Source organism: Ranitomeya variabilis, chromosome 6, assembly GCF_051348905.1.
Source record: "Ranitomeya variabilis isolate aRanVar5 chromosome 6, aRanVar5.hap1, whole genome shotgun sequence".
NCBI classification, from domain to species: Eukaryota; Metazoa; Chordata; class Amphibia; order Anura; family Dendrobatidae; genus Ranitomeya; species Ranitomeya variabilis.
Window position 1 is genome coordinate 191,565,150 of NC_135237.1, and position 22,518 is coordinate 191,587,667.

The window sequence follows — 22,518 nt, forward strand, 5'->3', positions numbered from 1 at the left end:
CTAAATAGGAGATTCAGAATAAGGCCACATTCACATGTTCAGTATTTGGTCAGTATTTTACATCAGTATTTGTAAGCCAAAACCAGGAGTGGAACAATTAGGGCCCCTTTCCACTTGCGAGGAAAACGGACGAGTGCAATCCGATAAAAAATCGGATTGCACTCGGACCAATGTTATTCAATAGGTGTCTTTTCATTTGCGATTTTTTTCTTTTTCTGAGAAAAATCTGGATCGGCTGAGAAAAAAATCGCAGCATGCTGAGTATTGCTGCGATTCTCGGACGAGACTCGCCAATGCAAGTCAATGGGTGCGAGAAAAAAATCGCACAGCACTCGCACCATGCGAGTTCTGTCCGATTTTTACGCACCGGTGTCCTTTGAAAAGCCGGCAATTCAGCGCGGTGTACAGTAAAATCACACTGACAGGTTAGAATAGAGTAGATATATACACATAGAATAGGTATATGTACATATATATATATATATGTCAGTGAGACACCTATATATGTATATTTATATTTAATGCAGCGCTAGATAGCATAAAAGCCGCTAATTCAATTGCTGGCTTTTGCTCTCTCCTTCACAAACCCGACAGGATATGAGACATGGTTTACATACAGTAAACCATGTCATATCCCCCTTTTTTTTGCATATTCCACACTACTAATGTTAGTAGTGTGTATGTGCAAAATTTGGCCGCTGTAGCTGCTAAAATAAAGGGTTAAATGGCGGAAAAAATTGGCGTGGGCTCCCGCGCAATTTTCTCCGCCAGAGTGGTAAAGCCAGTGACTGAGGGCAGATATTAATAGCCAGGAGAGGGTCCATGGTTATTGGCCCCCCCTGGCTACAAACATCTGCCCCCAGCCACCCCTAAAAAGGCACATCTGGAAGATGCGTCTATTCTGGCACTTGGCCACTCTCTTCCCATTCCCGTGTAGTGGTGGGATATGGGGTAATGAAGGGTTAATGTCACCTTGCTATTGTAAGGGGACATTAAGCCAGATTAATAATGGAGAGGCGTCAATTATGTCACCTATCCATTATTAATCCAATTGTATGAAAGGGTTAAAAAAACACACACAATATTAAAAAGTATTTTAATGAAATAAACATTTGACGCCTCTCCATTATTAATATTGGGCCGCCATTATTGACAGATTCGGACAACAATTTAATATATATGGGCCCCCGAACAATTGGTCATTGGGGGAGAAGTCAGTTGAGCAAGTTCAATTTCGGATTGCCAATCACTTTGTTCTTCTGGAGATAAGCCGGTGCCAGACTTGACTGGCGACAGCTCTCTAATAGAGAACACAGGAGCACTCTCTCGAAGATGGCGGTCTGCGGAAGAATCGGCCGATGGTCATCGACACTTTCTGCAGATTTCTGTTTCTCATATAGGGATAATCTCTTCTGTAAAGTCATGAGCTGTATGCCAATGTTTATCAGCTTGGTGTGACTCTTCTCAAGGATTCTCATATGTTGGGAATGTTGTGGAGCAACGCGTGTGCTTAATATCACATGGCGCTATCACACCACGGTGGTTACCGGTAGTTGGGTGAGCTTTGTGTCTCTGGAATTCAGCAGCACATATTTTACTAATACAGGCGGCTGAATGGCTTCTATTTAAATTCTGTATAGTAACTCGGGGTTATCAGTTTGGCTTGAGATCACATAGAAACTCTGGAATCTTGACAGATTTTATTGCTTTGTTACGGGAGTGGTCTGTTTTTTGGTGTCTTTAATGAATGAACATGAACGTGTCAGCAGATGGATGCTTTGCACATTAGTGTCTTTTAATGGCTTATTATTGTATGGCAGTATTCCTAGTTGAGTAAAAGAATGTAAATGCATGAGTGAAATGTTCAAAAAATAACAGTGAGAAGGATATTTTAGCCTAACAAAAGAGCAGATATGTTTCCAAATTTCACAATACAAATTATTACATAGATGTACTCACTTTGAAAAATTCATGTAAGAATGGCTGCTTATTTGTTTTTTCCTGCCTAAAAAAGGGCATTTTAGAAGTTCACCTTTAGCTCTACTCACACTATGCTCATATTAACTTGGGTGTAACACAGCCATTCTAGCCTGGATTATCAAAAAAGTACATCAGCCTTATCAGGTTTATTATATCAACTAGATGGTGGCCCGTTTCTAACGCATCGGGTATTGTAGAATATGTATGTAGTTTATTTATGAAGATTTAAAAATAATGCAATGAATACACAGGATTTTCCGGTAAAATATATACATTATCAGTGAAGCGGTGTTTAAATCCCGCGCCAATATCATTGGCCGGGCACGACCAATTAGCGCAGAGGGGTTCAAATCCTGCTCCAATTCGCGGCCGGACTGCGCCTGTCGCTGATTGGTCGCGGGCAGCTGGCAAGACCAATCAGCGACTCGGGATTTCCGTTACAGACAAACAGACAGAATTAGACGATTATATAGTAGATACCCGATGCGTTAGAATCGGGCCACCATCTAGTATTCATATAAACATTGGTGCTTACATTTATGTTTTAACCCATTGGACACACTGCCATTGTTTTTCTCCTGTCTTTATTTTAAGAGTCAAATCTTTATTAGTCATCTAACGCTGTATGACATCTTGTGTTCTACAGGATGACTTATAGTTTTCAAAGACACCATTTATTTTACCATATGATAAACTTAAAAACGGGGGAAATTTTTATTCTCTCCCTTACACACTGTCCTCCATGTTGTTCTCTCCCTCACAGACTGTCTTCCATGTTATTCTCTCCCTCACACACTGTCCTCCATGTTATTTTCTCCCTCACACACTGTCCTCCATGTTATTCTCTCCCTCACAAACTGTCCTCCATGTTATTCTCTCCCTCACACACTGTCCTCCATGTTATTCTCTCCCTCACAGACTGTCCTCCATGTTATTCTCTCCCTCACAGATTGTCCTCCATGTTATTCTCTCCCTCACAGACTGTCCTCCATGTTATTTTCTCCCTCACACACTGTCCTCCATGTTATTCTCTCCCTCACACACTGTCCTCCATGTTATTGTCTCCCTCACAGACTGTCCATGTTATTCTTGCCCTCACAGACTGACCTCCATGTTACCTCCATGTTATTCTCTCCCTCACAGACTGTCCTCCATGTTATTCTCTCCCTCACAGACTGTCCTTCATGTTATTCTCGTTCTAGTATATGTATGTAGTTTATTTATGAACGCTAATTGGTCGAGGCCGGTCGGGCGCAACCAATCAACGACGCAGGATTTTGGTTACAGGTGTTATGATCTGGTGGCCTAAGAGCAGCATGAGACGTACTCTGGAGAAGGTGGTACCTGTACTGACCGCAGACCCTGAACTTAACACCGCAACTAGAAGTAGCCGTGGAATGTACCTAGCGCTCCCTAGACATCTCGACACAGCCGGAGGACTAATTACCCCTAGAGATAGAAAAGGGAAATCTATCTTGCCTCAGAGAAAATCCCCAAAGGATAGACAGCCCCCCACAAATATTGACTGTGAGAGGAGAGGGAAAAAACATACACAGACTGAAATCAGAATTTAGCAAAGGAGGCCACTTCTAGCTAAATAGAAAGGATAGGGCAGAGTACTATGCGGTCAGTATTAAAACACTAGAAAATATCCACCACAGAAAATACAAAATCTCCACAGCTAACTAAAGATATGGAGGGTATATCTGCATCTCCAGAGATACCAGCTTGGCTAAACAAATCCTTATACAGACCAAGCTGGACAAGACAAAAACATGGAAAAGAACTGAACAATAAGGCCACAGCATGTGGACAGCAAAAAATCAAGGCCAGAACTTATCTTTGTTGAAATGAACTGCAAAGCAGGAGAGACCAGGCAGAGATGTGAATCCTCCAGGAACAATGGACAACTGGCACTGACTAAAGGGTGAAGCAAGACTAAATAGCCCAGTCACAATTGCAAAAAGTGAACACACCTGATAAATGCTGCGATTCAGAGACAGCAGCGCTACCACTTACAACCACCGGAGGGAGCCCAAGAGCAGAATTCACAACTTACAGGCAAACAGACCCTTAGACAATCTATATATATAATTGTCTAAGTTCCACTTCCGTCTGTTTGTCTGTCTGTTTCTCTGTCACGGAAATCGTGTGTCGCTGATTGGTGGCGGCCGGCTGGGTGCGACCAATCAGCGACAGGCACAGTCTGGCTGCGAATTGGCCCCTCCCTACTCCCCTCCAGTCAGTGCCCCCTCCATACTCCCCTCCAGTCAGTGCCCCCTCCATACTCCCCTCCAGTCAGCGCCCACATAGCATTTTAGCAGTCCATTAAATGGACTGCGTTACACGGTGACCTAATGCGGTGTAATGCAGTCCATTAACGCTGCCATTACCCCTGTAAGTGTGACCAACTTTTTACTATTGATGCGGCCTATGCATGCAATGCAATGTTAAAAATAATAATAATAAAAAAAATTAGATTCTCACCTTCCGTCGTCTGCGGCAGCCTTTCCCGCTCCTCGCGACGCTCCGGTCCCAAGAATGCATTGCGGCAATGACTCCAGATGACGTAGCGGTCTCGCAAGACCGCTACATCATCACGTGTTATGGCCGCAAGGCATTACTGGGAACGGAGCATTGCGAGGAGCATCGCTAAAGGCCTGGGCTGGATCCGGGGGCCGCCGTAAGGTGAGTATATACCGTATATACTCGAGTATAAGCTGAGATTTTCAGCCCATTTTTTGGGCTGAAAGTCCCCCTCTCGGCTTATACTCGAGTCATACCCAGGGGTCGGCAGGGGAGGGGGAGCGGGGGCTATCCAATTATACTCACCTACTCCTGGTTCGGTCCCTGCAGGTCCTTAGTTCCCGGCGCCCCAGCTTCTTCCTGTACTGAGCGGTCACAGCATGGTACAGCTCATTACAGTAATGAATATGCTGCTCCACCTCCCATAGGGGTGGAGCCACATATTCATTACTGTAATGAGCAGTATCAGTGACCACTCAGTACAGGAAGAAGCTGCGGTGCCGGGGAACCAGGGACTGCACCGCGCCAGGAGCAGGTGAGTATAACGGGGAGGGGAGCGCAGCGCTGCGCGATATTCACCTGCTCCTCATTCCGGCGCCGCTCCATCTTCAGCGGCTTCTGCAGTGACGCTCAGGTCAGAGGGCGCGATGACATGGTTAGTGCGTGGCCTCTGCCTGAACGTCAGTGCAGAAGAAGCTGAAGATGGAGCGGCGCCGGAACGAAGTCAAGTCAGGTGAATATTGAAAGTGCCGGGGGCCTGAGGGACGGAGAGGTGAGTATGTCATTTTTTTTTATCGCAGCAACAGCAAATGGGGCAAGTGTCTGTATGGAGCATCTTATGGGGCCATAACGTTTGTGCAGCACTATATGGGGCAAGTGTCTGTATGGGGCCATAATCAACGTTTGTGCAGCACTATATTGGGCAATTGTCTGTATAGAGCATCTTATGGGGCCATAACATTTGTGCAGCACTATATTGGGCAAATATCTTTATGGAGCATCTTATGGGGCTATAATAATTTGTTTATGGAGCATTATATGGGGCAAGTGTCTTTATGGAACATCTTATGGGGCCATAATCAACGTTTGTGCAGCACTATATGGGGCAAATATCTTTATGGAGCATCTTATGAGGCCATAATCAACATTTGTGCAGCATTATATGGGGCAAATGTGTCTATGGAGCATCTTATGGGGCCATTATTAACCTTTATGCAGGATTATATGGGGCATATTTTAATATGGAGCATCTTATGGGGCCATCATAAACTTTATGGAGCATTATATGGGGCTCCTGATTTAATATGGATATTCAAAAACACAACCTACTGATGTCTCAATTAATTTTACTCTTATTGGTATCTATTTTTATTTTTGAAATTTACCGGTGGCTGCTGCATTTTCCACCCTAGGCTTATACTCGAGTCATTAAGTTTTCCCAGTTTTTTGTGGCAAAATTAGGGGGTCGGCTTATACTCGGGTCGGCTTATACTCGAGTATATGCGGTAACTATTTTTTATTTTAATTCTTTTTTTAACAGGGATATGGTGCCCACATTGCTATATACTACGTGGCCTGAGTTATATACTGTGTGGGCGGTGTTATATACTGCGTGGCCTGTGTTATATACTGTGTTGCTGTGCTATTTACTATGTGGGCTGTGCTATATACTACGTGGCTGTGCAATATACTACATGGCTGTGCTATATACTACGTGGCTGTGTTATATACTACGTGGGCTGTGTTACATACTACGTGGGCTGTGTTATATACTGCATGAGCTGTGTTATATACTGCATGGACTGTGCTATATACTACGTGGGCTATGCTTTATACTACGTGGGCTGTGTTATATACTGCATGGGCTGTGCTATATACTACGTGGCTGTGCAATATACCACGTGGGTGTGCTATATACTACGTGGGCTGTGAGACTCTTTCGCCCGGGGCCCTCAAAAACCTGGAGCCGGCCCTGGTTTCACTGATTGGTTGCATCCAGCTGGCCGCAAACAATCAGCGACAGACGCAGTCCGGCCGCGAATTGGCGTGGGATTTGAACCACGCTTCACTGATTGGTCGCGCCCGGCCGGCCGAATCCTGTGTATTCCTTGCATTATTCTGAAATCTTTATAAATAAACTACATACATATTCTAGAATACACAACGCATTAGAATCGGGCCACCATCTAGTTATATATAGATGTAACAATCCGTGCAAGTGTTATTATAAAATCCGGCGACTGATACACTTTAAAGACACTGGCCAGGTAAATTAATTGTGTTAATTATCATGAAAGAGTGGAATTTATTAGACTGCAGGTAAGCGCTCAGTTATTGAAGTTGACATGTTGAAAGAAGGAAGATTTTAAACGTTTAAGGATGTGAGGGATTATGGTGAAAGTCATATTGTGATGGTTAGGCAACTAAGTAAGAGCATCTCCAAGACAGGTCTGGTCAGATATTTAGTACTTGCTAAAGCTGGTTTTGAGAAAGGCAACCAATGAACAGTGGCAGAATCATGGGCATTCATTGATTTACATGGGAAATACAGTGGATCAAATAAGTACCGTATATCTCTCAATGTTAAAATTAACCTACCCTTAAAATTATAGACTGTTCATGCCTTTGTCAGTGGGCAAACGTACAAAATCAGCAAGGGATCAAATACTTATTTCCCCCACTGTAAAGGATAGTCCACCTGGTCCAGCCAAACAGAAGAGCTATTATACCAAAGTGTTCATTAACAAGTTACAGGGGTTTTCCCATCTCGCTGTGCTAAGTTGTTTCCCTAACTCCCATTCATTTCTATGGGAGTTATAGAAACGGCATACAGTATGCGCTCTCAACTGCTTTTGTAGTTCCGCCTACAGAAGTCAAAACCTGGACAAAGTCATTCCCATCTCAGCACTGAAAGGCTAAGATGCGAATAACTAATGCTGGCTGTTAGCAAAGAGTCTCGAACTACTGTGCATCGCAGCTTGCTCTGTATGTTACTGCATAGCTAAAGACCAGCTATAATGCGACCTCTATCACAAAATGTACTTACAGTGGGCACATGAAAAGCAAAAATGGACAGAAAATCCCGTGATCATAATCATATGAGTCAGATTTGGGTAGCAGGCATTACATTAAAGTGGAAACAACCCTTCAGGGATGAAAATTTCAAGCCACATAATACCCAGAGAGTAATAAACCCTATTAAAGGGATGTGCTAAAACATGATTTGTAGGGTTGAGCGAAACGGGTCGGCCATTTTCAGAAGTCGCCGACTTTTGGCAAAGTCGGGTTTCATGAAACCCGACCCGACCCCTGTGTGGGGTCGGCCATGAGGTCGGCGATCTTCTGAATCTGGTATCGGAATTCCGCTACCGAGTTCCGATATGTTTGCGATATCGGGAATCGGTATCGGAATCCATATTTAAGTGTTAAATAAAGAATCAGAATAAAAAATATTGATATACTCACCCTCGGATGTGCCCTGGTACTAACCGGCAGCCTTCCTTCCTAAGAATGAGCGCGTGAATGACCTGCGGTGACGTCGCGGCTTGTGATTGGTCGCGAGCGGTCACATGGGCGGTCACGCGACCAATCACAAGCCGCGACGTCATCTAAGGTCCTTCACGCGCTCATTCTTAGGAAGGAAGGCTGCCGGAAAGAAGCAGGGCGTGTCCGAGGGTGAGTATATACCTAATAGGAATATACTCACCCTCGGACGCGCCCTGCTTCTTTCCGGCAGCCTTCCTTCCTAAGAATGAGCGCGTGAAGGACCTTAGATGACGTCGCGGCTTGTGATTGGTCGCGTGACCGCCCATGTGACCGCTCGTGACCAATCACAAGCCGCGACATCACCGCAGGTCATTCACGCGCTCATTCTTAGGAAGGAAGGCTGCCGGTTAGTACCAGGGCGCGTCCGAGGGTGAGTATATCAATATTTTTTATTTTGATTCTTTATTTTACACATTAATATGGATCCCAGGGCCTGAAGGAGAGTTTCCTCTCCTTCAGACCCTGGGAACCATAGTATCCCATTGCACTGCATTGGGTTTCGTGTTTCGGCCGACCCCGACTTTTTTATAGGATCGGCCGATTTCACTCGACCCGACTTTTGAGAAAGTCGGGTTTCGTGAAACCCGACCCGATCCTATAAAAATAAAAGTCGCTCAACCCTAATGATTTGTATTAGTTTTCTTTAAAAAGTGGTCAAAGCTTAAAACTACTATCGTGGTTCTGTTTTTTTCCGATATATAGCACGGGGCTTCCTAGCATTGGGACAACACTCTAGCTACATACATTCATCCTTTGTATATATGTTCTTTCTCTCTTGCTAAATTAAATTATAGCTCTGATCCCCCAAGAAGAAGCCTGTGTAGGCGAAACAGTTTTTTTTAGTATCTTAGGTGGTACTTGTAGGGAAGGAAAATGAAATGAATATATTCAGAAAACGCTACATATAATCATGGGCTGCCGCCATGATATACAGAGCAAGAACATATATACTAAGGATGACTGTATGTAGCTGATAAGAGTGGTGTCCCAATTATAGAAAATCCTGTAATATATTGGAACAATGCAGGTCCACTATAGTAGTTTTAAGGTTTGACCACTTTTTTAAATAAAAATTGTTAAAATTCATGTTTTAACAAATCCCTTTAATAGGGTCAATTTATCGTCTGGGTAATAGATTTGGGTAGCAGTCCCTTGTAGACATAAGAATAGCTGTAGCTGCTGCAGAAGTAGCAGATGCACCTACACATAGGTCAGATAGGACAATAACTAGTTTCTATGACTTTGCAATGTGTCACTTTCGCCCATGTTATAAAAAACTGATATTAAGAAGAGGTTATGTAGATTGATGTCCGCTTGACTTAGTAAGTTCTTTATGGTTTAGGAGACCCACTTGTTAACAGTATAAACATCTCAAAGTGAAATTTCACCTAATCTAATAGACACTTATTCCTTCTCCTAATAGTATGCCTTCAGTGTGATCTTTGATACAAGTCACTTATCTGGAGAAGATGATGTTCTTCAGTTCCTGGTCACTGCTCAAAGGTACATTTTCTAAAGTTTATTTTGATGTTTATACACTTAATGTATCTATATTATCCTCATCATTAGTTGGGTGTGAGTAATTTGCTGCGGGCTTACACTAGAAGGGCCGTGAAATACAAAAATATACAAAATCTCATCATGGCAGTTCTGTATCGCTGTGTGATTAGACAGTCGCCATCAGCTCAGTTTTAGTAATCCCATCTACTATGCTGTAAGATGTGGCTGCTGCAGCAATTCCTGATCGTGGGCACATACCCTTAACCCCTTCATGCCACGGCCCTTTTTCGTTTTTGTGTTTTCGTTTTTCGCTCCCCTTCTTCCCAGAGCCATAACTTTTTTATTTTTCTTTCAATATGGCCATGTGAGGGCTTGTTTTTTGCGGGACAAGTTGTACTTTTGAAAGTCATCATTGGTTTTCCCATGTCTTGTACTAGAAAATGGGAAAAAAATTCCAAGTGTGGTGAAATTGCAAAAAAAGTGCAATCCCACACTTGTTTTTTGTTTGGCTTTTTTGCTAGGTTCACTAAATGCTAAAACTGACCTGATATTATGATTCTCCAGGTCATTACGAGTTCATAGACACCTAACATGACTAGGTTATTTTTTATCTGAGTGCTGAAAAAAAATTCCAAACTTTGCTAAAAAAAAAAAAAAAAAGCGCCATTTTCTGATACCCGTAGCGTCTCTATTTTTCGTGATCTGGGGTTGAGTGAGGGCTTTTTTTTTTTTTTTTTGCATGCCGAGCTGACGTTTTTAATGATAATAATAATAATTTTTATTTATATAGCGCCAACATATTCCGCAGCGCTTTACAACTTATAGAGGGGACTTGTACAGATGATAGACATTACAGCATAACAGAAATCACAGTTCAAAACAGATACCAGGAGGAATGAGGGCCCTGCTCGCAAGCTTACAAACTATGAGGAAAAGGGGAGACACGAGAGGTGCATGGTAACAATTGCTTTAGTTATTTGGACCAGCCATAGTGTAAGGCTCGGGTGTTCATGTAAAGCTGCATGAACCAGTTAACAGCCTAAGTATGTAGCAGTACAGACACAGAGTGCTATTAACTGCATAAAGTGTATGAGAACATGATGCGAGGAACCTGATTATGTGTTTTTTTTTTAATAGGCCTCACAGGGATAGTTAGGCTAATGCGTTGAGGCGGTAGGCCAGTCTGAACAAATGAGTTTTTAGGGCACGCTTAAAACTGTGGGGATTGGGGATTAATCGTATTAACCTAGGTAGTGCATTCCAAAGAATCGGCGCAGCACGTGTAAAGTCTTGGAGACGGGAGTGGGAGGTTCTGATTATTGAGGATGCTATCCTGAGGTCATTAGCGGAGCGGAGGGCACGGGTAGGGTGGTAGACTGAGACCAGAGAGGAGATGTAGGGTGGTGCTGAGCCATGGAGTGCTTTGTGGATGAGGGTAGTAGTTTTGTACCACATTGATACCACTTTTGTGCAGATACGTTCTTTTGATCGCCTGTTATTGCATTTTAATGCAATGTCGCGGCGACCAAAAAAACGTAATTCTGGCGTTTCAAATTTTTTTCTCGCTACGCTGTTTAGCGATCAGGTTAATGCTTTTTTTATTGATAGATAGGGCGATTCTGAACGCGGAGATATCAAATATGTGTAGATTTGATTTTTTTTTATTGTTTTATTTTGGATGGGGCGAAAGGGGGGTGATTTAAACTTTCATATTTTTTTTATTTTTTTTTCATATTTTTAAAAACATTTTTTTTTTACTTTTGCCATGCTTCAATAGCCTCCATGGGAGGCTAGAAGCTGGCACCACTCGATCGGCCCTGCTACATAGCAGCGATCTGATGTTCGCTGCTATGTAGCAGAAATGCAGGTGTGCTGTGAGCGCCGACCACAGGGGGGCGCTCACAGCAGGCCGGCATTAGTAACCACAGAGGTCTCAAGGACCTCTATGGTTACCATCCTGATGCATCGCCGACCCCCGATCATGTGACGGGGGTCGGTGATGAGGTCATTTCCGGCCGCCCGGCTGGAAGAGCCAGTTAAATGCCACTGTCTGCGTTTGACAGCGGCATTTAACAGGTTAATAGCGGCGGGTGAATCGCGATTTCACCCGCCGCTATTGTGCGCACATGTCAGCTGTACAAAACAGCTGACATGTCGCGACTTTGATGTGGGCTCACCGCCGGATCCCACATCAAAGGGGGAGACACGACATGCACAGTAATAGTACGGCGCATGTCGTGAAGGGGTTAAGTTGTTTGAAACGAGAACAGCCTTTCAAAAATTGAAGATTCCTTCTATAGTAATGCTGGACACCATGTTCCATTAGGTTTTAGCTTGGAGGTCTCCACATCATCTCCAAACTCATTGTTAAAGGGGTTGTTTGGCTGCAGACTTGTGAATCCTCACATCTGCGCACACTGAGGAGGATTCAATGATGATGGGAGCTCCGGGTGTGTGACCGCAAGTATGCGAGCAACATGTGGTCATGTGCTGACTAAACATGTGTTGCCTTGCTCAATTCAAGTGTATTGAGCGAGGTTGTACATATCTAGTTGGAATGTGGCCAAAAGTATGTAAATTGCATGCGTGAGGTCTCATGACTGCCTGCTTCTGGTGCCGACACAGAACATCCTCAGTGTGCAGTGCACGCAATGTGAGTATTCACAAGTCTGCAGAGTTGTACCTCAAGGAAAGAAAACCCCCTAAGCCCCTTAACCTCCAATGACAGACACAGTCCATCATTGGACGCCTCCCCCTGTTCGCTGCGGGCTCTGGCAATGAGCCCGCACCTTTTCCGGCACATGACAGCTGATCTGATCAGCTGACATGTACCCAGAACAGCCGAGGGTGGAATCGCATTTCAACCATGGCTTTTAACATGTTAAATGCCGCTGTCAAACACTGACAGCGGCATTAAACATGGATGCGCAGGAAGCGTGTCTTTACCTCTTCCCATCGGCGCCCATGTCACATGACCTCGGGTTGCTGATGCATTGGCATGACAACCGAGGGTCAGCAGGAGACCTGTGGGTGTCATTGCTGGATTGCTGTGAGCGCCACCTGGTGGTGGTGGTGGTTTTACGTTGTTTAATCCCTGCAATACATTATACACTGCTTAACGTTATTTTCCGCACTTTTTCCCTTTTTTTTGGCGTTACATTTTCCCTTATCCATTGGTTCATGATGCACTCCGCTGAACTCCTTCAGCGCATGTGCATTGTGTACTATTGGCAGAGACGTCTGCCTGCACGGCCCCATGCCCTCATGGTGTGTCACTTCCGCTTCCGGTCCCTGGCGTGCCTCGCTCCTGCACCTGATTATATCAAAGGTATTTAAACTGCTATTGATCGTCTTACCTACATCTTCCCCTGACGAAGCCGTCCTTGCAACGGCGACATGCGTTGGGCTCTTCCCCACGCTGATCTCTGCCTGACCTTGCCTCTCCCCTGGTTGCAGCGCTTTCCATCTGGGCTGCGTTATTTATGGGTTCCACTGATTCTTGTTGATTTCAGGCTGCGGTAGTGTATTTCGGCACAGTTCTTCATCCTGAACTCTTCTGTCTCCTGTGCCTTTTGGCCTTTGGTGCAATACTGATCTCTCTTTGCCGTCCTCTATGCTGCTGTCTTGTGACCACTGACAGTGTACTATTGCGTTAGCATACAGGTATTTCTGGTTCATATGTCTTAGGGAGCGTTGTATATAGTGTTGTCTCCATCTTTGCAATTATTGCCCATCGGTTTTATACCCTTCCGGGGTGTGTGCGTATGGTATTTTATATATTTAAGGTCACTCTTTCATCATTATTATTTATATTATCCTAATATTTTTCGGATTTATACGATGACCTTCTTTATTTTGGAAGGATCACTGGGGATGTTATTATATACATGTATTTTTTAAGTGTTTGTAAGTTTTGCCTTTTTATATATAATTATATAGTGGTGTGCACTTTTTTGGAGTAGTCCTTTCTATCCATTTGTGGGCCACCTGGTGGTCGGCGCTCATAGCAAGTGAGCATATCCGCTACTTAGAGAATGGCTGCAACCCTGCTCTATGTTACAGAGGCGATCGGACAAGTGCAGCTTCTAGTCTCCCATAGAGACTACTGAAGCAAGTAAAAATTAAAAAAGAAATGTTTTTAAAAATATTAAAAAATAAAAAATATATAAAAGTTAAAATCACCCCCCTTTCGCCCCATTCAAAATAAAATAATAATAAAAAAAATCAAATATACACATATCCTTCCTCTAGTGTTAGCTTTCTGTTACTCTTTCTTATGTTAACGGGTCGGTCTTAAATCACCCCTAGGATACCCTAAAAACAGTTGTTTATGATCCAAATTGTTTCTTACCTCTTAGGCTAGTTTCACACTAGCGTTAACTGCAATACGTCGCAAATGCGTCGTTTTGCCGAAAATACGCATCCAGCAAAAGTTCTTGCTGGATACGTTTTTTCGTCATAGACTAACATTAGCGACGCATTTGCGACGCATTGCCAAACGTCGCGTCCGTTTTGCGACGCTTGGGCGTGTGGTAGCGGACCGTCGGGAGAAAAAAACGTTTTTTGCTCCCGACGGTCCACTTTTTCCGACCGCGCATGCGCGGCCGGAACTCCGCCCCCACCTCCCCGCACTTCCCCGCACCTCACAATGGGGCAGCGGATGCGTGGGAAAAATGCATCCGCTGCCCCCGTTGTGCGGCGGAGACCACCCTAGCGTCGGGAACGTCGGCCCGACGCACAGCGACGGGTTGTTCCCGACGCTAGTGTGAAACTAGCCTTAGTTACCTTGTTACGGTTTCTCATCCATGGAAGGATTGATTTTAATATTTTTGTTGTGACCCCCTGGGCCTTTCATTTGAGAGCATACCCTTCATTTTCAATATAAAAATATTGTCAAATAAACCTCAAGAGAATAATATAAACTTAAAAAAGTTTGTTATATTACCTGACTATTACTGAAGGGTTTTAGAACACATTTCTTAAATGTGAAAAAAATATACATATATATATTTTATATTATTAACTCTAGTAACATCTATGGTGTTACGGGTCAATTTTGACCCATATCTAACTACTTTATGAAAAAGGCAAAAAAAAGATTTTTTTTTTAATGAACTTTAATACAAATAAAATATGAAAATTATATTAACATTAATAGCAATAATAATAAAAAGTAGCTTTTCTAGGTCACACAAACAAACAACAATCAATCAAGCAAATCAAATCAACAGAAATCAAGTACTAGTTTTTAGATGCATTAGTATTTAGATGCATGTGTGGCAAAAAGTTACACTTTTTGTGTGTTCTTTGCAGAGGTATTTTTTGCAGGCGAAGCACGATGTGTTTATCTTTCTGTCCTTATTGCTAGGGCAGACCTGACACCTCTTTCTTTTAGAATCAGATGGTCTCACTGGGGTTGTGGCTGTTGTGGTTGATGTTGAGGCAGGCCTGGTTGAGGAGGATGCTGGTGATGATGCTCTTTGTGTTGCTGTGGGTGTGGACGAAGCACTTGTTGAGCTCTGGAGTTGTCGGACCAAGGCTGCAGCGGCTGGGTCTCGGGGCACTCATTCCCTTTGGTCAATGTGCGCCTTGACAAGGGTTCTTCCTAGTTCCTCAAGAAACATCCTCCACTTGTTTTTTTTCTTTGAATTCCATCCTTGGTGAATGTGGGTCCACAACACAAATGAATTGCATGCTGACACATCAAGGATGTTGTAAAATACAACCATTGGCCATCTCCTAGTCATTCGCAGGCAAGTGTAGGTGGCAGTCAGCTTGTCCACTCCTCCTTTGTTTTTGTTATAGTCCAGGATGATTCTGGGCTTTTTGTCACTTTCTGCTGACACAGCTGCATCTTTGTGAAGTGTGGACATCAGTACCACATTCCGTCGTTTTTTGGGGCAGTATGAAACAGCAGTGGTGGTGTCTGTAAAAACAAACTTTGAGGAAAGTGGAGCCCTGTCCTTCATCTGCAACAATTCAGCGGGCAGCTCAGGTTTGTTTTTTTTCACTGTGCCCACCATGGTGATTTTTCTCCTGAGAAGTTCTTGTCCAAGGTCATAGCTGGTAAAAAAATTGTCACAAGTAATGTTGTGACCCTGCCGTCCAGTAGTCATATCGAGGACTACACGTTTTCCTTGTTTTTTTTCATGGATGCCGCTTGCAGACTTGCCTGTGTAAATCTGTAGATTCCATGCATAGCTAGTTTTTGCATCACAGGCTGCCCAGATTTTTATGCCGTATTTGCCTGGCTTACTTGGCATGTATTGCCGGAAGGGGCAATTTCCGCGGAAAGGGAGAAAACGTTCGTCTACTGTCACCTCTGGCCCTGGGTTGAACATCAGTGGAAGGAGCTGCACCCATTTCTCCCAAACATCCCTGATGGGAGCAAGTTTGTCAGATTTTGTTCTGGTGTCTCTGTTGTCAAATCTGAGGACTCTTGATATCATTTGAAACTTTTGAAGTGACATTGTTGCCCGGAAAATATTCCTGCCTGTCAATGCATCCCAGAGACTATCAGTGGCCTCATTGCAGGATTTGTACACTCCAGCAAGGAGAAGAACACCAATGTAGGCATCCAGGACATCATCATGAAGGTCATTCCACATTTTGCCGTGGACTTTTTTTCCTTCAAGGTTTGTCATAGCAATAATGACTTTTTTTTTATTGACAATGGCATAAACAGATCAAAACATGTCTTGATGTCACTTACTCTTGTCACAGCAAACCTTGTGATCCCAGGGGTCATTTTTATGACATTTGCAGCATCTGCCCTGCCATGTACATCTGGAGGTACTGAGCTCCAACTGATCTTGCCACTTTTGGATTTGAATCTTTCAGCAGGAGCAGCTTCAGCACCAGTGACCTCCTCATCAGACTGATCAGAACTGTCTGTGTCTCCCGGTTGATACTCCACATCATCTTCCTCCTCAGAAACCTGTTCATCTGTATCAGTTTGCTGCTGTATGTCCTCTGATTCATTATCATCTAAGATATAATCCAGAATTTGGCTTATATCAAATCTTCTCCTCATTGTTGCATGAGTAAACTGGAGATGTATACTCTGCAAAGTACCAACTCTAACTTTGGCCATACATGCCTAGACATGTCCCTAAGGCCGGGGAAACACACACCGTATAAAAATACGGTCCGTTTTACATGGACGAGAATCGCCCAAATGTTGCCAAAACAGTGATCCGTGTGCAGTGCGAGGATGCGATTTCCTCGCATCAAATTATCCGTGTGACATCCGTATGGCATCCGTACTGCGATATTTTCTTGCGGGCTTGCAAAACCGACATCTAATGGATTTATGTGCTCAAATGTTCGTTAAAACATATATACAGTATGTATATATATATGTATATATATATATATATGTCATTTAGACACATATATATATATATATATATATATATATATATATATATATACCGTATTTTCTGGTGTATAAGACGACTGGGCTTATAAGACGACCCCCAACTTTTCCATATAAAATATGGAATTTGGGATATGCCTGCTGTATAAGACGGGGGTCATCTTATACGCCCAGTCATCTTATACGGCGTGTGGTTCCCAGGGTCTGAAGGAGAGGAAACTCTCCTTCAGGCCCTGGGATCCATATTCATGTAAAAAATAAATAATAAAAATAAAAAAATATGGATATACTCACCCTCCGAGAAGCCTGGCTGTCACCGCTGCAAGCGTCTGCCTCCGTTCCTAAGAATTGCAGAGCGTGAAGGACCTTCGATGACGTCACGGTCTTGTGATTGGTCCGTGACCGCTCATGTGACCGGTCGACCACCTGACCGTAACGTCATCGAAGGTCTTTCACGCTCTGCAATTCTTAGGAAAGGAGGCAGACGCTTGCAGCGGTGACAGCCAGGCTTCTCGGAGGGGTGAGTATATCCATATTTTTTATTTTTATTCTTTATTTTTTACATGAATATGGATCCCAGGGCCTGAAGGAGAGTTTCCTCTCCTTCAGACCCTGGGAACATCCAGGATCGCTCCCTGCACACGCCGTACCCGGCGTATAAGATGACCCCCGACTTTTGGGACAATTTTTAGGGGTTAAAAAGTCGTCTTATACGCCGGAAAATACGGTGTATATATATACTGCATTTATATTTAATTCAGCGCGAGATATGTGAAAAGCCGGTAATTCAATTGTCGGCTTTTCATTTCTCCTTCCGAAACCCGACATGATGATATGAGACATGGTTTACATACAGTAAACCATCTCATATCCCTTTTTTTTGTATATTCCACACTACTAATGTTAGTAGTGTGTATGTGCAAAATTTTGGCGCTATAGCTTGTAAAATAAAGGGTTAAATGGCAGAAAAAATTGGCGTGGGCTCCCGCGCAATTTTCTCCGCCAGAGTGATAAAGCCAGTGATATTAATAGCCTAGAGAGGGTCCATGGTTATTGGCCCCCCTGGCTACAAACATCTGCCCCCAGCCACCCCAGAAAAAGCACATCTGGAAGATGCGCCTATTCTGGCACTTGGCCACTTTCTTCCCACTCCCATGTAGCGGTGGGATGTGGGGTAATGAAGGGTTAATGTCACCTTGCTATTGTAAGGTGACATTAAGCCAGATTAATAATGGAGAGGCGTCAATTATGACACCTATGCATTATTAATCCAATAGTACGAAATAGTTAAAAAAGCACACACACACATTATTTAAAAGTATTTTAATGAAATAAAGACACAGGGTGTTGTAATATTTTATTAGACTCTTAATCCTCCTGAAGACCCTTGTCACCTGAAACAAAGTTTAAAAAAACAAACAACAATATTCCATACCTTCCGTCGTTCTGTCCCACGTTGTAAATCCATCTGAAAGGGTTAACTAATTTTACAAGCAGAAGCCTGTTAATGCAGCCGCTTCTGCCTGTAAAAACCCAGGGAATTAATGGGAAGCAGGGTGACCTGTAGTTACCTTGAGTCGCGGTGAGGCGCCCCCTGCTGGATGTCCTCATAAACTGGAGCCTTGGAATTTTTCCCACGCTCGAGTTCATATGAGGACATCCAGCAGGGGGCGCCTCACCGCGACTCAAGGTAACTACAGGTCACCCTGCTTCCCATTCATTCCCCGGGTTTTTACAGGCAGAAGCGGCTGCATTAACAGGCTTCTGCTTGTAAAATTAGTTAACCCTTTCAGATGGATTTACAACGTGGGACAGAACGACGGAAGGTAAGGAATATTGTTGTTTGTTTCTTTGAAACTTTGTTTCAGGTGACAAGGGTCTTCAGTTGGATTAAGAGTCTAATAAAATATTACAACACCCTGTGTCTTTATTTCATTAAAATACTTTTAAATAATGTGTGTTTTTTTTTTACTATTTCGTACTATTGGATTAATAATGGATAGGTGTCATAATTGACGCCTCTCCATTATTAATCTGGCTTAATGTCACCTTACAATAGCAAGGTGACATTAACCCTTCATTACCCCATATCCCACCGCTACACGGGAGTGGGAAGAAAGTGGCCAAGTGCCAGAATAGGCGCATCTTCCAGATGTGCCTTTTCTGGGGTGGCTGGAGGCAGATGCTTGTAGCCAGGGGGGGGGGGGCAATAACTATGGACCCTCTCTAGGCTATTAATATCTGCCCTCAGTCACTGGCTTTACCACTCTGGCGGAGAAAATTGCGCGGGAGCCCACGCCAATTTTTTCCGCCATTTAACCCTTTATTTTACAAGCTACAGCACCAAAATTTTGCACATACACACTACTAACATTAGTAGTGTGGAATATGCAAAAAAAAAGGGATATGAGATGGTTTACTGTATGTAAACCATGTCTCATATCCTGTCGGGTTTGTGAAGGAGAAATGAAAAGCCGGCAATTGAATTACTGGCTTTTCTCTAACACCGCTGCGTATTTCTCGCAATGCACACGCATGGTCCGTGTGTAATCCGATTTTTTCTCGCACCCATAGACTTGCATTGGCGAGTCTCGGCCGAGATACGCTGACAATCGCAGCATGCTGCAATTTTACTCGGATCCTGAATACGGCGGAGAAAATATAGGATGATGGGAGCTGCACCATAGATTAACATTGGGCCGAGTGCTATGCGATTTTTTATCGCATAGCACTCGTCCGTATTACGGTCTAGTGTGACCCCGGCCTAACTCAAGTTGTTGGAGGTAGAGCTGGCTGTGGGCTATTGGTTTATATTGTGTTTATGAGTTCAGTTTTGGTACTTATTATTGTTTTTTTACTCTTATATTAGACCTGGGTCGAAATTGACCCCAACAACACAAATGTTATAATTTTAATAAGAGCATTTTACAATTTAGTAAAATAGTTTTATTTTATTGTATTTTGTTTTCAAATAAGTTCCTGAAAAAGTCAAAAGTCTTGATGCAATAAACAAATGTATGTAGAATTTGTATGCATTTAAAACCTAAAACGGGTCGGTTACGACCCTAACACTAGAGGAAGGATATTTGGTATCACCACATTCAGAATCATCCGGTCTACCAATATATAAAAATAATTAATCCAATCAGTAAATGGCGTGGCGAGAAAAAAAATCGAAACCCCAGAATAATTTTTTTGGTTGCTGCAACATTGCAATAAGATGCAATAACGGGCAATCAAAAGAACGTATCTGCGCCAAAATGGTATCAATAAAAACTTCAGCTCGGCACACAAAAATAAACCCTCACACAACCCCAGATCACAAAAAATGGAGATGCTACGGGTCTTAGAAAATGACAACTTTTTTAAAAAAAACTTTGGAATTTTTTTTCACCACTTAGATAAAAAATAACCTAGACATGTTTGGTGTCTATGAACTCGTAATTATCTGGAGAATCATAACGGCAGGTCAGTTTTAGTGTTTAGTGAACCCAGTAAAAAAAAGCCAAATAAAAAACAAGTGTGGGATTGCACTTTTTTTGCAATTTCACTGCATTTGGAATTTTTTTCCCGTTTTCTATTACGCAATATGGTAAAACCAATGGTGTTGTTCAAAAGCACAACTCGTCCCACAAAAAAATAAGCCCTCACATGGCCATATTGACAGAAAAATAAAAAAGTTATGGCTCTGGGAAGGAGGGGAGCGAAAAATTAAAATGCAAAACCAAAAATACCCCTGGTTGTTAAGGGGTTAATGACATTAGGAAAGATCCCAAGTCCACACTTATGAGGATGTCTCGATGTCAAATCTTTATGATAATCACAGGTACAGTTTAAGGCCGGCGTCACACTCGGCGTAAGACAATACGGTCCGTATTTTACGGCTGTAATACGGCCGTAATACGGAGAAATGTTCCCAAAATAGTGATCCATAGGCAGGGTGTGTCAGCGTATTTTGCGCATGGCATCCTCCGTATGTAATCCGTATGGCATCCGTACTGCGATATTTTCTCGCAGGCTTGCAAAACCGACATCTAATGGATTTATGTGCTCAAATGTTCAGGAAAACATATATACAGTGTATATATATATATATATATATATATATATATATATATATATATATATATATATATATATGTCATTGAGACACATATATATATATATATAGTCTGTATTTATATTTACTACAGCGCGATATCTGTGAAAAGCCGGTAATTCAATTGCCGGCTTTTCATTTCTCCTTCCCAAACCCGACAGGATATGAGACATGGTTTACATACAGTACACCATCTCATATCCCCATTTTTTTGCATATTCCACACTACTAATGTTAGTAGTGTGTGTATGCAAAATTTGGGCGCTGTAGCTGCTAAAATAAAGGGTTAAATGGCGGAAAAAATTGGCGTGGGCTCCCGCGCAATTTTCTCCGCCAGAGTGGTAAAGCCAGTGACTGACGGCAGATATTAATAGCCAGGAGAGGGTCCATGGTTATTGGCCCCCCCGTGGCTAAAAACATCTGCCCCCAGCCACCCCAGAAAAGGCACATCTGGAAGATGCGCCTATTCTGGCACTTGGCCACTCTCTTCCCATTCCCGTGTAGCGGTGGGATATGGGGTAATGAAGGGTTAATGCCACCTTGCTATTGTAAGGTGACATTAAGTCAGATTAATAATGGAGAGGCGTCAATTATGACACCTATCCATTATTAATCCAATTGTTTGAAAGGGTTAAAAAACACACACACACATGATTTAAAAGTATTTTAATGAAATAAACACAGCGGTTGTTTTAATATTTTATTGCTCTCTCAATCCATTTGCAGACCCTCGCTTGGCAAAACAATAAACCCACAATATACATACCTTCTGCTGACCCGTCACGTCCCACGAGGTAATCCATCTGAAGGGGTTAAAATAATTTACAAGCAGGAGCCCTGCAAATGCAGCTGTGCTCGTGCTTGTAATTCCCCGGCGAATGAAGGAAATGTAGGTCATTGACCTACATTTCCTTCAGTCGCGGTGATGCGCCCCCTGGTGGATGTCCTCATATGACCTGGAGAATAGGAAAAAGTTCCCAGGCTGCAGTTCATGAGAACATCCAGCAGGGGCGCATCACCGCGACTGAAGGAAATGTAGGTCAATGACCTACATTTCCTTCATTCGCCGGGGAATTACAAGCACGAGCAAAGCTGCATTTGCAGGGCTCCTGCTTGTAAATTATTTTAACCCCTTCAGATGGATTACCTCGTGGGACGTGACGGTTCATCTGAGGGTATGTATATTGTGGGTTTATTGTTTTGCCAAACGAGGGTCTGCAAATGGATTGAGAGAGCAATAAAATATTAAAACAACCGCTGTGTTTATTTCATTAAAATACTTTTAAATCATGTGTGTGTGTGTGTGTGTGTTTTTTAACCCTTTCAAACAATTGGATTAATAATGGATAGGTGTCATAATTGACGCCTCTCCATTATTAATCTGGCTTAATGTCACCTTACAATAGCAAGGTGGCATTAACCCTTCATTACCCCATATCCCACCGCTACACGGGAATGGGAAGAGAGTGGCCAAGTGCCAGAACAGGCG

At 43.0% G+C, this 22,518-nt stretch overlaps 1 protein-coding gene and 1 long non-coding RNA gene across 2 annotated transcripts in view; one reads left to right on the plus strand and one right to left on the minus strand.

Annotated features, from left to right (window-relative positions):
* Positions 1 to 22,518, plus strand: part of ITGA9 (integrin subunit alpha 9) — an 823,989-nt gene that overhangs the window by 668,229 nt on the left and 133,242 nt on the right. The window contains exon 20 of the mRNA XM_077269347.1: positions 9,476 to 9,555. Coding sequence (XP_077125462.1) covers positions 9,476 to 9,555 — 80 coding nt within the window. The remainder of the gene's footprint in view (positions 1 to 9,475; positions 9,556 to 22,518) is intronic.
* The window catches only part of LOC143782181 (uncharacterized), a 212,651-nt gene that overhangs the window by 169,968 nt on the left and 20,165 nt on the right, over positions 1 to 22,518 (minus strand). The window lies entirely within an intron of this gene.